At 39.8% G+C, this 15,110-nt stretch overlaps 1 protein-coding gene across 38 annotated transcripts in view; it reads right to left on the bottom strand.

The window, feature by feature from the left end:
* Positions 1–15,110, bottom strand: part of TENM3 (teneurin transmembrane protein 3) — a 2,220,601-nt gene that overhangs the window by 68,246 nt on the left and 2,137,245 nt on the right. For all 38 annotated transcript variants that reach the window (XM_075127819.1, XM_075127816.1, XM_075127814.1 and 35 more), the window contains 3 exons: positions 8,758–8,974; positions 7,632–7,751; positions 6,949–7,210 (listed from right to left, as the gene is read on the bottom strand). In XM_075127819.1, coding sequence (XP_074983920.1) covers positions 6,949–7,210; positions 7,632–7,751; positions 8,758–8,974 — 599 coding nt within the window. The remainder of the gene's footprint in view (positions 1–6,948; positions 7,211–7,631; positions 7,752–8,757; positions 8,975–15,110) is intronic.

Here is a 15,110-nt window from a genome sequence, read left to right as displayed (position 1 = left end):
GCTATGGAAGTGTAGGGGAAGAGAAGCCACTAAAACTCAACTTCAAAATGGCTTCTCGTCAGGACCACAGAAAGATTCATCCCACCAGCAATATGGAGTGTTAGACATACCTGGACAAGGTTTATAGTGGGAAAAGAGCTCCTTGTTGTTATGTTGTTTGAGAATCTCCTCGTAAGAATGGCCCCTGAAAAGGGGTTGTGACAAAGTTCCTCCTCTGCCTTGGTGGGTCCTGCGCTTATTGGCGGATTTGCTCGCCTCAGAGGTTCATGGCAGACCTCAGTTTGGCCACTTTTGTGGCTCAAATCTGCAGTTCACTCAATTAGCCTCATCACTGGCCAGCATGGGGAAAAGGAAGAAGAACAATTCCCGCAGACTCTGCTGATCCACCTAGTGGATCAGGGAACAAGCCAGAGACCTTCTCGTCTGGTGGAACCCACAGTCCAGGTCAACTCCTCCGGTATCAAGTTGGGGGAATGGAGGGATGGGGGGAACCCGGGCCCGCCCTCTACTCCGGGTTCCAGCCCAGGGCCCTATGGATTGCAGCTGTCTACAGTGGTTCCTGTAACAGCTGCGTGACAGCTACAACTCCCTGGGCTACTTCCCCATGGCCTCCTCCCACCACCTTCTTTATTCTCACCACAGAACCTTCCTCCTGATGTCTGGTAATGCTTGTACTTCTCAGTCTTCCAGTAGTATGCCTTCTCACTCTCAGCTTCTTGCTCTTCTTGCTCCCAGCTCCTCGCACACACACCACAAACTGAAATGAGCTCCTTTTTAAAACGCAGGTGCCCTAATTAGCCTGCCTTAATTGATTCTAGCAGCTTCTTGATTGGCTGCAGGTGTTCTAATCAGCCTGTCTGCCTTAATTGTTTCCAGAAAGTTCCTGATTGTTCTGGAACCTTCCCTGTTACCTTACTCTGGGAAAAGGGACCTACTTAACCTGGGGCTAATATAGCTGTCTTCTATCACTCTCCTGTAGCCATCTGGCCCGACCCTGTCACAGGGTGGAAAATGGAGGTTACGGAGGGGGCAGAGAGGGAGGTAAATTCGCATAGTTGGAATGGATGATGTACCCACCTGACCATCGTTATTCCACTCTAGATGTGGAAAAAGAGTGCTAAATGGTGTGTGGGAATCGGCAGGTGGTAGCCTAAAGTATCTTTTAGATGGGGGTTGAGATTGGGATAATGAGGTTGCCACAGAAGGTGCAGGGAAAGGGAACTTCTGAACCCTGTGACCACAGGCGCCAACTTTGTGGATGCTCCGGGGTTCAAGCACTCATAGAAAAAAATAGTGTCCAGTTTTCAGAATGGAGAGAGGCAAATAGTGTTGTCCCCAGGGGCTTGTACTGGGACCAGTGCTGGTCAACATATTCATAAATGATCGGCAAAAAGGGAGGTGGCAAAGTTTGCATATGATACAAAATTACTCAAGACAGTTAAGTTAGAAAAAGACTGCAAAGCGTTACAAAGGGATCTCACAAAACTGGGTGACTTGGCAACAAAATGGCAGATGAAATTCAATGTTAAATGCAAAGTAATGCACATGACAAAATATAATCCCAATTTTACATGCCTAAATTAGCTGTTACATATCATGAAAGAGATCTTGTAGTCATTTGCGGTACTCTGAAGCACTATGTTTCCAGAGTACTGCAGATTTATAAGAATCCTTTTCACTGTGCCTGTATCATCCTGAACTCATTCTCCAGCTTCAGAAGACTTAAAAATCAACTCCAGTCATCAATAGAACAGACACAACTGAATAATGTAGCTGTCCTTAATGTGCATCAAGACAACACCAGGGAACTAGATGCAAATAAGATTGCTGACATTTTCATCTAGAAAGCAACAGTGAGACATAATGTCTTTAAACTGGGACGTTAGTGAAGATAGCTTGTAGGTGACTGGAATGATTCAAAGATACTGTAATTCATGGCACATCACAATAACAGTAGCTGCTGTCCTCAAAGATGTATCTGCTGCATCTACTTAACTGGTCTTCCTCAGTGAGAGCCTGAAATCGAGCTCTCTCCTTGTTGATGAAGTCTGTGAATTTGGAATAATAGGATCATAGGACTGGAAGGGATCTCGAGAGGTCTTCTAGTCCAGTCCCCTGCATTCAAGTATTACAATAATTCAGGTAATGATATTTAGCCATCAGTGCTTGGTAACTGGCTATTCTGAACTGAAGTCTAGTAGAAGTGAAGATTATTCCTCCCAATAAAACAAGCAATTTACCCTCTTTATCCACTGGAGTAGATCTAGGATGTTGCTGTCTAGATCTGTCTATGGCAACTCAGACAACTAAAGAGTTAGGAACAAGATGAGAAAAGAGACATTCCGCCCTTTTGGCTGGGACAAAATAAAGGTTTTTTTCCCTCGTGGGGGTAAGGACATAAGTGGCTGGGGTATTCCAAACTGTACTAGCTGGTTCCAGAATGGCTTCATTAACAGGAAGTACTATTTGGCTGGATCTAGACAACTGGAGGATCTCCATGAGTTTATGCTGAGGATCCTGAACCTTCCTTAAGGGAGATCCGTAGCTCCTGTGCAACCCAACATAACAGTTCCTGAAACTGCTTCTAGTCATTAGGGGGAATGGAAACATTGGAGCAAGTGCTTCATTGAGAGATGGTGAGGGCAGTCTGGTTGGTACTGGCAGAACTTCTGGATCCAGCTCATAATCTTTCTCTTCCATGGCGTCAGGAGGAATCTCTGGCTGTCCTCTTGGTGAGGAAGAGTGGACTGACTCCCTAGATTGCGTTGACTATGCTGGATGATACAGGCCCCACTCTCCCCAGTTTGGCCAATAAGGTGGGTCAAACAGTGATTGTGAAGGTCCCCATGGCATGGGGTCTCAACAGTTTTGAGGCAGTTGTAGGTTTGGAGGTTGGTTCCAGACCAATCCAGATCGCTTGTCTAGGAAGGCATGCCTCAGAGGAGGAGACATCGGTTTATTGGGTGGTTCAGAATTTCCTGAGAAAGAAAATGCTGATTCTGCATCCATTAGCAGTACCAATGGTTCCGTTGTAAGGAAACCATGACTAGATGATGGAATGGGAGAGAGACTCTTCCACTTAAGTTGCAACTCCTGGTGGATTTAGGACCTCCTTTGTGAGGGAAGGACCTGGTGGTGATGGAGGCTGGGGATCTCAGAGATCAAAGGTGTCATCAGATGGAGCATAAGACTGCTCTCTCTAGAGTGCAAGGGATCTTGTCCATATGAACTAACATAGCTGGAGCAATTAGTACCAGAGGCACCGTTGCTGCTGGAGTGCAGTCTGGTACTGACAGAGCCCTGGATTTGTGGACTTTCTTGTCATGACCCTGTGACTTAGAACATCCTAAGTCCACATAGGCTAAACAAGAAGACTTGCCCCGGGTCTGACTGCGGCCTCATGGCCTTCTCCAATAAGTGCTTCTTAAGGCAAAGTTCCCACCCCTCAAAAGTATGACCAGGGAACTAGTAACACGATCTACACCTCGCTGAGAGGTGCGCAATCCCAAGGCAGTAAAGGCTGCGTTGATGGTCATCATTGCCTGAGAAGCAGCATGGGCTGGAAGCACAGATTTGAAGCTCAGAATCCTGGGCATAGTACGGGGCAGAAGGGAATTCCTCCTGATGGAGAGTATAACTATTAAATTACCAAATTTAGCTAAAAACTATCAGATAAAGCTCTAAAATGTTTTACAAAATATATACATATGTATTTGCAGCTCACAGAATAAAGGAAGATGAAGCTCCAGACACTGGAGGTGTCAACCCAAGCCATGCAGTGATAAGAAGAAACTGGAGAGGCGGTCAGTCCACTCTGCCTTTTATCTTCCAAGTTGGAGGCATGAGGAGAGCGAGGGCACATGCGCAGATTAACAGACACTGCTGTCAAGAATTCTCCGACTTGGGCGCATGTATAGCCATGGAGGAATACGCATAGGGACCATCACTCAAAGAAGAAAGTTAAGTTTAGACTCTAAGAAGCACATTATACTTTTTTACAATGTAACCATTTCTGTTTCCACTTGTTATCCCTACTCTCTAACTCTTAAATCTCAATCTTTGCTAATAAAGTTATGACTGTTTCACAATAAATATATTTTAGTGCTGTGATGTTATATAGGATCTGATCCTGACTTGTACCCGTCAGCCTGTGTGTATACTGTTCCTCTGGAGAGAGAATATCTGGTAATTTCTGAGTGTCCCCAGTGACGAGGCTGGATACTACAGTGGGGATGCTTTCAGAGGATTCAGAGGCTAGGATACACCTACTGTTAACCTGCAAGGCAAAGTAGGGGATGGCAGAGGCCTGAGGAGATTGTTTTGGTGGGCAACAGACTGATGGTGTCAGGGAGCTGACACCCAGATTAGCACCAGTAACTCAATCTCTCACTGAGGCCAGGGGGGAAACAAAGTGATCCACAGTCCTGGGCACTCTGAGAAGTGTCATACCAGGATCTAGTCCTTCTGCTCCAATGACTCATATTCACAGTGGAGCAGCTTCAACAGGAGAGATTGAAAGAGCTCCACATCAGAATATCCCATAGCTCAGTTGTTAGGTCACTCCCCGGAGAGAGAACAGCTCCCTGGGGGACTTGAACCGAGGGTCTCCCACATCTCAGGTGAGTACCTTAACCACTGAGCTAAAAGTTATGAGGATGCAGCGGTTCTGGCATTGGCTGTTTTGTGTGAACTCATGTATTGGACCATTCCACGAAGCGAGCTGCACGCTTACCAGCTCAGACCCAACAGGCAAGTTAGACAGAGGAAAGACTATCTTTCTCCAGTCTGTGGAATGCTCGGGGGTGTAGGTGTCTGTTAGGTGCCTGGCATGGGACTTCAGCGCATATATGCTCAGGCAGACACAATGGCACCTTGGGAACTTTTAAGGCTAAGCAAGTTTGGTTGACTAAGGGCTCAGTGGAAGCTGAGCAGGTATTTTGTGAATCCCAGTGGGGCCTGATTCTGGGATTTAGGCACCTACAGTGGCAGTTAGGTGCCTAAATCCTTTTGTGTGCTGCACTGACTCTAGAGGTAACGATTCATCATCCCCTAAAGTACTGTTTCCAGAAGAACACTCTTAGGGTTACTGTACCTTTAAGGGATGATGAAGTGTTACCTCTAGAGTTAATGCAGCACATTATTCTCCCCTGCGTGTGGTGCTGAGTGTTGCCAATCCACATTAGCAGGATGGTTGATTAGCAGGGAACTGGGGAGTTGCTCCTCTATGTTTTCTATGCCAACTCCAATCTCCCCTACAGTAAATCTGGCTCTAGCTCTTTTCAGAAAAACAAATACAAGCATTCCTCAGAAACTTAATGGATAGTTTTTGAATAGAATAAGCTGCAAATCTGAATTTGTACTGGGAGATGTAGCATTATGCACATGCTTCTGAGATTAGAATCTGACCTTCATGGAGTATATTAGTCTTGATATATTTGTGTAACTTCCATTAGAAGAAATATGAGTTATGTGTATGCACTGAGTGGAGAAAACAATCCTTACTTTGTGTTTTTGCATAGTCTAATTATTAGCTTTTTGCATGAATAATTAGCGTCTTACCTTAATCAAAAAATGCTCACATTAGCACAGGTCAAACAATAAGCCAGGTGTGAAGATGGCTTTTTGGAGGGGGATTATTTTTATTTTTTTATATATGCATATGTAACAAAAAGATTTTAAGGCTCTTTACAACTAGCATTGTACAGTATTACTTTTCCTTGTTTTATAATAATATATTTGCCACTTCCCATCAATGTTTGGAACCAAATCTATCATATGCTGCCACAACATGAAAATTGGAGCTATTTTGAAATGGATTGTATTATGCAAATAATTTTTGACCTAAGTTGCAGCTATCAAATGTAGAGAAACAGCACTGAAGGACAAAAGCCTAAACTGGGTAGCCTAGCCTAGGCTTAAATATATTTAATTGCAGTTTGTTTATACTTTACCAGTTCCTACCATGAATTATTTTATTGTTTTGTCCTTTTCTTAAAAGCTCTAAATGTAACCAATTTTAATTGCACCCGCTATGTTCCCCCTCAGGAAGCAAGGATATTTCTTCCTGAAGAGTCATAAAAACATGTTCTACACAGTTATAATGAAGCAAGCAAGCAAACAAACAAACAAAATAGCTAATTTAGCAGGAAAATCCAAGATAATTGTCATTTCTTCAAATGCAATTCTATTTGGGAGCAGAGGAAAATTCTATTAGTGATTAGTTATTTGAGATTAAGGAATGTAATGTAATCTATATTAGAAACAAAAAATCTTCAAAGCATATATTTTTAGTTCAAAACTACATTTTTGATAACTTTAACCCAACTTTAGGTTTTGCTCCTACGAAGTGTGGAGGTGTAAAGGTTTCAAAAGGTACTCAGAGTGCTCAGTGCCCTGCAAGATCATGTCCTTAAATATCACAAATGCGAAATTTCTCACTTACTACTGAAAAAATACAAATGCACATAATATTTATTAACAATGAATTGATAACATTAATCAAACTATAGTCCTATAAAGGCTTTGCACTGCAATAAAAAAACCTCATCTCTCACTTGCAATTTTATAGGTGTGTTCTTAAAAAATAATAATTTTGAGCACTAAGGGCTGACAGTCATAAAGTCAAATACACAAATCTATGCCCATTTTGAACATGCAGGATCATCAGATCCTGTAAGGCAATGCACAGCTAACATCTGTCAGTTCATGACACGCAGTATCTTATAATTATGGCAGGCATGTATACAAGTTAGGTATTTGCATGCAAGATACTTTTGTGCACCTGATTTTGAAAATACATAATACTGGTGTTAACTTACTCACATATAGCACTTTTTCCACTAATTATGCAACATTCTTTATTATTATAGATCAGCAGCATATATCTTCTTCATGATAATCTAAAATACATCTGATAGAAAATGTTATTTAGTTTAAAGCACATTGTACCTGTGTCTCAGGGATAATGGGACTGTCTTCAGGAGAAATCCTAAAGAAGGTAGATAAAGGTGATGACACAATGACAGGGTTTGGCCTCACAAATCCACTCAGATCACAGCTGGGTATGTCATTCTCTTCCTTCTTCATGACCAGGGTATCCATGACATAAAAGACATTCCACGGAATCCACACTGTGTGATACTGTGTGAGGAATGGTGATCTTTCAAACACCAGAGTTAGAGATGCACCACCATTTGCCACCAAGTCAAACCTAAGAGAAATCATAAGGTTATTCAGCGAAGTAAAAAGAAGTCACATACTGTGCAAAGCCATTTACAGTTTGCATTTTATGGATCTGATTCTTTATCCTGTTGCTCCCGTTTTATGCCAGTGTAACACAACTGGAAGCAATGGAAAAGTTATTCAAATTACATTGGTGTAAAACTGGGGTAAGAAAGTGGAGAATATGGCCTCTGTGTTTAAATAAACAAGAACTTTTTCCTTTCTCAAAAAAAATAATTAAAAGAAATAATCAACAAATAGGAAAATGTCTGATAACTGTTTTTGCAGTATTTACAAAGGAACAGTTTGCAGTGATAGTGTCTACAACTCCTGGTGGAACAAGGCTTTCAAATTAAGTAAAATTGCAATCTCCATATTCTAATGATAGAAGTGGCTGGCAGCAAACTTACATTCCATCTTGGCGAGTGATTGTATAACCATATTCTGGATAATGTAAAAAGGAGACATTAACTCCAATGAGTGGCGTTCCATCGGCAGTTAATACTTGGCCCCTGATGACAGATGCAAGGCTGTGGGAAAAAGTGCAGAATTAGATTATGCAATTATTTGCTCAGGTATTACTAGCATGATTATCAGTAACACAACTTAAAAAAACAAACACACCATTACATGGCATCTGTGTAATCCATACTGAAACTCTGCCAAGCCATTGCCCTCTTATAAACTCTAATTTACATTCTCTAACTGCTTCTATATTTACCCTGTATATTTAATTTGGTGCACATTGTCTTGGGAGAGTTACCAAGAATTTAGGGATGAATTTTTAAAATTTATAAATTCTAGGCTTTCCTTCTGTGTCATATCTCTGGCATTTTCATAAAGAAAAATGTACTTTCCAATTAATTCCAAGGCAATCTGTAACTCTGTACGGACCAAGAAGTATAAAATGTAAAAGGGGCAATAAGGAACATTTGTGCACCAACTTTTAATCAATTGCTGTGCCCAACTGCATCAAATGCTGCTAACTGCAGATTCAGGAATGCTAGTGTAAATCATCTTCTTTCACTCAGTGAGATGTAAGACACCTGCTTTCAGTTCCTGGTTTATTTTTAGGGCATTACTACTCTGTAAAGCACCAGTCAAACTGTATATTGCAACCATACTGTCATGCACTTAATAATCCTATTACATTAATTCATAATTAATATTATTTACTGACCTCAGCTTAAAAAGTGCCCCTCTGCCTTTCCTTCTGAGGTATTTTCATTGGTTTGATATATTGCCAACTGAGCTAACCCAAATCAACTGGTTAAATGAAGATTTATTTAATCTTGAATGAAATAGAACCTAGGTACTAACACGGCAAAGTGTGTGTAACTCACTAGCGCCAGCCATTTGAATTTTTGTAAGAAATCAGATAAAATAGTCATATTTTAAAAAAAATTAATGATGCATTTGTTGAAAGCCCGCCCCATTAAATGTCACAATTGCAGTGGACCTCCTAACAATGTGAATCATATATACACTTTAAAATATCATTTTATGCTGATGAAGGAATGATCTATTCATATTCACCTCTTATTGAAAGGATTTTCTCCAGGTATTACATGGGTGCTGTCCGGCCCTGTAAGAAAACTGATCCGGTCATAAAAAGATTTGGCAGCTTGCTGAGATGGTGATTGTTGGCTTTGGCTAATGATATCTTGGGGATCAGGCAGTCCACGACAGTAGGGCTGATTTTGGCAGGAACTCTGCAAGCAGCAGTCAGGATCCATGCAGTCAATTAATCCATCTGTGGGCAGAAATTCAGACAAATGAATAATACTTATTTCTGTTCTTTATATCTGAATGAGCAATTAGACACAATTTTCATTCAGAGGGATTTAAAAATTATTATAGTATGAAATAATATCAGTAGTTTAGATTTTTAATAATTCACTTTCAATAAATGAAAGGCCCAACCTTGTACTGAGCTCCCAAACTCCCATGGAAATCAATAGGAATTGAAGCCACTCAGCATCTTGCAGGTTTAGTCCCCATATTAAAAATAGTTATTAAAAATTTTGCTTATTTAAAACAAAACAAAGCATTTAGGCTCTCCAGACACAGCTGACTTATAAATATTAAATACTTTTTATGGAGGTTTAAGTAGCTTTTATGCAAGGTTATTTGGTATGCAAGGAAGAGAAACAGGTAACTCCCACTCCACTGCTTTCTTGAACCTATATAATGTATTTGTGCTGTAAATAGCTTTAAATATTAAAGAACATTTATCAAGCTAGATTTTTTTAACTTTGGAAGAAAGGGTTTGTGGCTATTAGCAAAGCTAAGTCTTTTGCATAAAAATGTATGAGAGAAAAATCTATGCTAAACATTTTATATTTTAATTCATGAGCAGCTGGTGCTGAATGTTAGCTAACACAAACATGCTTTATGTACACGTGGATTTTTTTTTTATGTATAGGTGCAGCATATTCACATACGATACAGATTAAACCTGTCGTCTCTAGAAATCTAATATGGGGGGGGGATTAAAATCAAACTCACATAGATTACTGTTTAATTAGCTGCAAGTAAAACAAGTCTGGAAACATCAGCTACAGAAAGTTTTCTAGGTAATGTAATACAGTATCGTAGAGCTGATAATTGTTTTCCCCAAAAGAGGAGCAAAGCTGAAATAGCTCAAGCGTGTCATCATTCAATTTAGATAAGGAAAGAGGACTGTATTTTTGCAAAAGAACAAAAAATATACTGATACAGCAGCTTGAGGAAGCCTATGATAGTTCCATTTACAAAGCAGCTGGCTTTATTATTAAAACTAAAACCACACACGCAAATAAACCATGGTTATATTAATGCATTATGTGCTAAAATGATATAAATAAAGTTTTCTTCCAAATGTAGCTTATGCTGCATTTTGCTTATGAATTTCTATACTACATGGAACAGAGTTAGTGTGCTGGCACAGTATTAAGGGCCTGATGATCCATTTCTTGGTCACATAAAACTCCTACTTCAGTCAACCAACATCAATGGGCACTTCAGGAGTGGTAAAGGAGTGATGACTCAGAGCATACATTGAATTAAGAAGAAGCATTACTGATAATACCTGGGAGGATTTTCTTCAGACTGATTCCATTAAAATATGAAAGCTTTCATAACCAAAATATTCTGATACCATATTGGTTTTGGCTAGACTAACGTGGGTCAGTATTAAAACCCAGTACAGTCACGGTTAAAGGCTTTGTTTTGATTTTTACACTTCTGTGTTCTCCCTCAGGCAATATTTGGTACAGTTGCCAAAGAGAAATGCACAAATTTAGTCATTCATCTTTGTTAGTTTATAAAAAGCAAATGTACATCTGCTGTGTAGTCTGCAGGTCATAAAACTGCATGAGATTGACATCTTCTGAACTAATCAGCTGGAAATGCATTTTTACAAGCCTCTCTGCTAACATCAATCAGAGAAAGAATCTCATTTTCACCAGCCAAGATACAGGTACACACTGTTTGTTATTTTTCTGTGGAGTTTATCAGCAACTTGCCCAAGCGAGTGACGGATGGTTATGAATCTGGCTCTCTATAACTTAAGAGAACATTTTTCATTCTTTCTCTATACTTATATAGCTAGTGCTGTCTAGTGACACTAAGTTGTCTGTCTATTGCCCTCTGTGTCAAAAAGTAAAATAGCCTTGGTGGAATAGCTCAACAAAATCATTGATGTATTTTAGTTTAGCCTAAAATTATTAGACTTGACTTAGCTGCTATATTTCTCAGAGTTAAAAGAAAAAAATACAAGGAAAATCAAAGATGTTCCAGCCCATTCAATAATCATTACCAACTTAAGGAGACTATTTTGTATTTTTGAGTCTAGATATAAGTTGTTCTTTTATGTATAGCAGGTATGTATATATTTGTGTAGAGAAAATGTTCATCCATTCAGAAAGTTTAAAATCTTGTAATAAAAATCTTGACTAGCTGTACTTTTTTCTTAGCTGAAACATGCACAGAACTGCAATAGGATATGGTCTTGTTTTAAGAACTGCTATCTCTAGAGATTAATAAAAAGGCACTGAAAGGGAGGGGTCAGAACTCCACTAGGGTGTGTTTTGTGCCATTTTCCTGCCCCCTCTGGAAAATTGGTACATTTGGGAAGTAAATTCAAAATAGGATATAGATAAGAGATCCACAAACTGGCAAAATTATAAGCCCTGTTTTTAAAAGAAACATGAATTAAGTAGGAGGTTGATGGGTAATATTTCTCAAAGGTGCATTTTAGAATTAAATTCTACAAAGCAGGCCAAGGAAGGATGGTAACATCACTTAACCCCCATAACTGACATTCCTTTTGAAATTCTATATACTATGGAGTCAAGGTGTAGGATATGTATTTTTTTGCATAGATTTATTTATTTCACTATAAGTCAACTTTCGTGATTAGTGGAAGTTCCAGCTTTTTCTGACTGTTTTCAAGGTCACATATAGCTCAGAATAGGACCCAATCCAAGTCTCCTATTTAATCAGTGAGAGTTTTCCCATTGACTTTAATGAGAGGCAAACCAGGCTGTTACTGTATAAATCAGCGCTATAAAACTCCACAGACGGTTGCTGCTGGGACTGAGTGCCTGCTGAGTTTTTAAATGGCTTGGAGAACCTGTAGAGCTGATAAAGCCTGCATATTTTCTACTGCAGAAATAAGCTCTGTAGGCTCCTTGCCCAAGAAACTTTTTCTTTTGAGGAGCTTCCCAAGATCTACAGACTCCTAATAGATATTTCATAGACTCATAGAATATCAGGGTTCGAAGGGACCTCGGGAGGTCACCTAGTCCAACCCCATGCTCAAAGCAGGACCAATCCCCAATTTTTGCCCCAGATCCCTAAATGGCCCCCTCAAGGATTGAACTCACAACCCTGGGTTTAGCAGACCAATGCTCAAACCGCTGAGCTATCCCTCCCCCCAAAACAAACAAACAAAAAAACTCTGAGCGGTGCACTGTGGGTAGCTATCCCACAGTTCCCGCAGTCCCCGCTGCCCATTGGAATTCTGGGCTGAGCTCCCAATGCCTGATGGGCCAAAAATTTGTCGCGAGTGGTTATGGGTAAATGTCGTCAGTCAACCCTCCCCCCCTCCGTGAAAGCAACGGTAGACAATCATTTCGCGCCCTTTTCCTTGGATTGCCTGAGCAGATGCCATAGCACGGCAAGCATGGAGTCTGTTCAGCTCACCGCAGCAGTTATGACCATTGTAAACACCTCCCGCATTACTGTGCAGTTTCAGTCCCTCATTGCTCCTTATACTGTGTATATGGAGTTGTGTTTCAGGATAAACTGATTGCACCTGAGCAAAAAGACTTCACTTTCATTTCAGAAGATAAGTGAGATCCTTACATGTACATTTTACTTTACTCTGAGCCATAACTAGCTGATGATTTTTATAGGAAACCACAATTGACTTAAATGGAAATTCTACAGATATGATAATGATAAAATATGGGTCATTTTTATATAGTGTAATACAGGAGCAATTTTTCTAAGTGAGGAAGTACAAGCATCCTCTGTCTTTGGGTGCACATACTTGTTCCCACTGAATTCAAATGGAGGCCCTCCCCTCCTTACAAGTACATTAAAAGCAGAATTCAGCCTATGCTCACTGTGTGCATCCACACTCCAATATGGATTGTTAAAATGTGAGCTAAATCTCAGACATCGGTATCCACCCTAAACCCAGGAAGTTTAAGAAAAAAGTCATCCTTCCTTTACAAGACAGGGCGCAATCCATAGTGTAGCATGGAACCCTACAGCAAAAGGCAGATATATAATATTCACTCCAGAAATATGGCAACAATGCTTAGAAAGAAATGTGTTTAAAAATAATCCAATTCTATAACTGAAGTCAATGGGAGTTTTATGCTCTAAGAGGTTACAAAATCAATCCCAGTAACAGCGAGGAATCAAAGCAACACCATGCAGTATTTAAAGTAACATTAAGCATAGTATCTAATTTAGCTAGCAACCAAGACAACAATAATTATTTAACTACTGAATCTAACAGAACATAAACCACAGTGTCCAGACTAGTCACTGATATAAATTCAGCCAATGTGCTCAGAATATTATATCTCCTAAAATAAACAAATACAGCTAAGAAATGTCTTTTTGCTACTACCTAATGTGGTCTGGAATCTGGATGGCTTATTGGGAGATTAGCTGCTTGATTGCAAAAACTCTTGGCGACCAGAGAAGCAACACACCTCTCTCTAGGCTGACTTCTAACAAACAGGTGCTTACTTTTCCTTGTTTCTCTTTCAGTACCCTTTGAGCTGGGTTATTTATTTATTTAAATTATTTTGAATCTTTTCCACTGGGCCCAATCAAGGTTTGAAATTAATAAAAAACCTTTTGCTGTGGTATATAGATTAAAAAACAAATTAAACAAACAAACAGCCCCACAAACAGTCCACTAATGGAACAACACACCCAAGAGTAATATTATCACACAATGTGACTCAACCCCCACCACAACAACATTTTGCCAACCCTCTTTCCAGATGGAGCTGTGAAATGTTAATCATGAAAATAAAAAAAATATAGGAAATAAAATAAAACGCTTCACCATCCTAAAAGTCTTAGACCTTTTCTTTTGCTTTATCATTCATTTTTCTTATTTCTTTGTATGAATATTTTTCTGTGTTTTCTTTCATTCTGTTTTCTCTTTGCTTCATCAGTTTCTGGGTTCATGTTTTTTTTCTGATCCTACTACTTATTCTCTCTTCTTTCCTCTTTTCTTGTGTCTGAAAAATATCTCCTTTTTTCCTTGATCTCTTTATTTTGTTTTTTCATTTCCCATTAGTTTTCTCTCCCTGGTATGCTATTTGCTACTGAGTCTCTCCTTTAGTTTCTGATATCTTACCTCATTCTGTTTTCACTCACACTTACCCAATCTGTTTTCTTCTCTCTTTGGACTTCTACCTTCTCTCCCTTCTTCCTTAACATCACCTACTTTCTCCCTCCAAGTTGTTCTTGTTCTAGTCCATCTATTTTTCTATTTTTCCTTCTTTTCTACATATTCTTTCATGTTCACAATTTTTCATCTCTCCTCTTCCTTCACCTTGTTTGTCTGAACATGATTCCCTGAGCAGCACTTGTCAGTTGCTATAGTCTAAGCCAGGTCTACACTAAAAAGTTAAGTTGACCCAGCTACATCGTTCATGGGTGTGAAAAATCTTCCATGTACCTAACTACCACCTCTTGGGCAGGGGGACGAACTACAATGATGAGAGAACAACCTCCTGTTGCTGTAGTGAGTGGTTACACGGAAGTGCTACAGGGGCACTGTTTTAACTGTAGATGTAGCCTAAGGGTATAACCACACTGCAAAAAGAAACCCAGAGCAGCGAGTCTGAAACCTGTGTAACCTGACTCAGACTCATGCTAAAGGACTAAAAATAGCAATGTACTTGTTCCTCCTTGGGCTGGAGCCCAGTCTCTGAAACATGGTGACAGGGCTGGGTCTCAGAACTTGAGCTACAGCCCCAAGTGAGAACGTCTACACTACTATTTTTAGCCCTGTAGCAAAATCTGAGTCAGTTGACTTGCGTCTCAGACTTGCTGCTATGGGTATTTTTTTTTTTTGCAGTGTAGATGTACGCTAAACCTACATTCTCCACTGAAGTCTACATTGATTTCAGTGGCACTGTGCCAGCCTACACAGGGCGGAGAGCTTGGTCCAATTTTGGCTCACTGTCCAACTGAACCAACTGGTCACTAGAGCCTAATGGGTCACCTCAGGACCTAAACTGTGAAACATATGAAAAGTTAACTCAAAATACAAAATAAACAATATAAAAGTGTTGGAAATAAACATTTATCTTAACATACAATCTGAAAAATAGAAAATAAACTGAGCAAAGATGTTTTGACAATAATGT

This window comes from Caretta caretta, chromosome 4 (assembly GCF_965140235.1).
Source record: "Caretta caretta isolate rCarCar2 chromosome 4, rCarCar1.hap1, whole genome shotgun sequence".
Lineage (NCBI taxonomy): Eukaryota > Metazoa > Chordata > Testudines > Cheloniidae > Caretta > Caretta caretta.
This window is presented reverse-complemented; position numbering and strand designations above follow the sequence as displayed.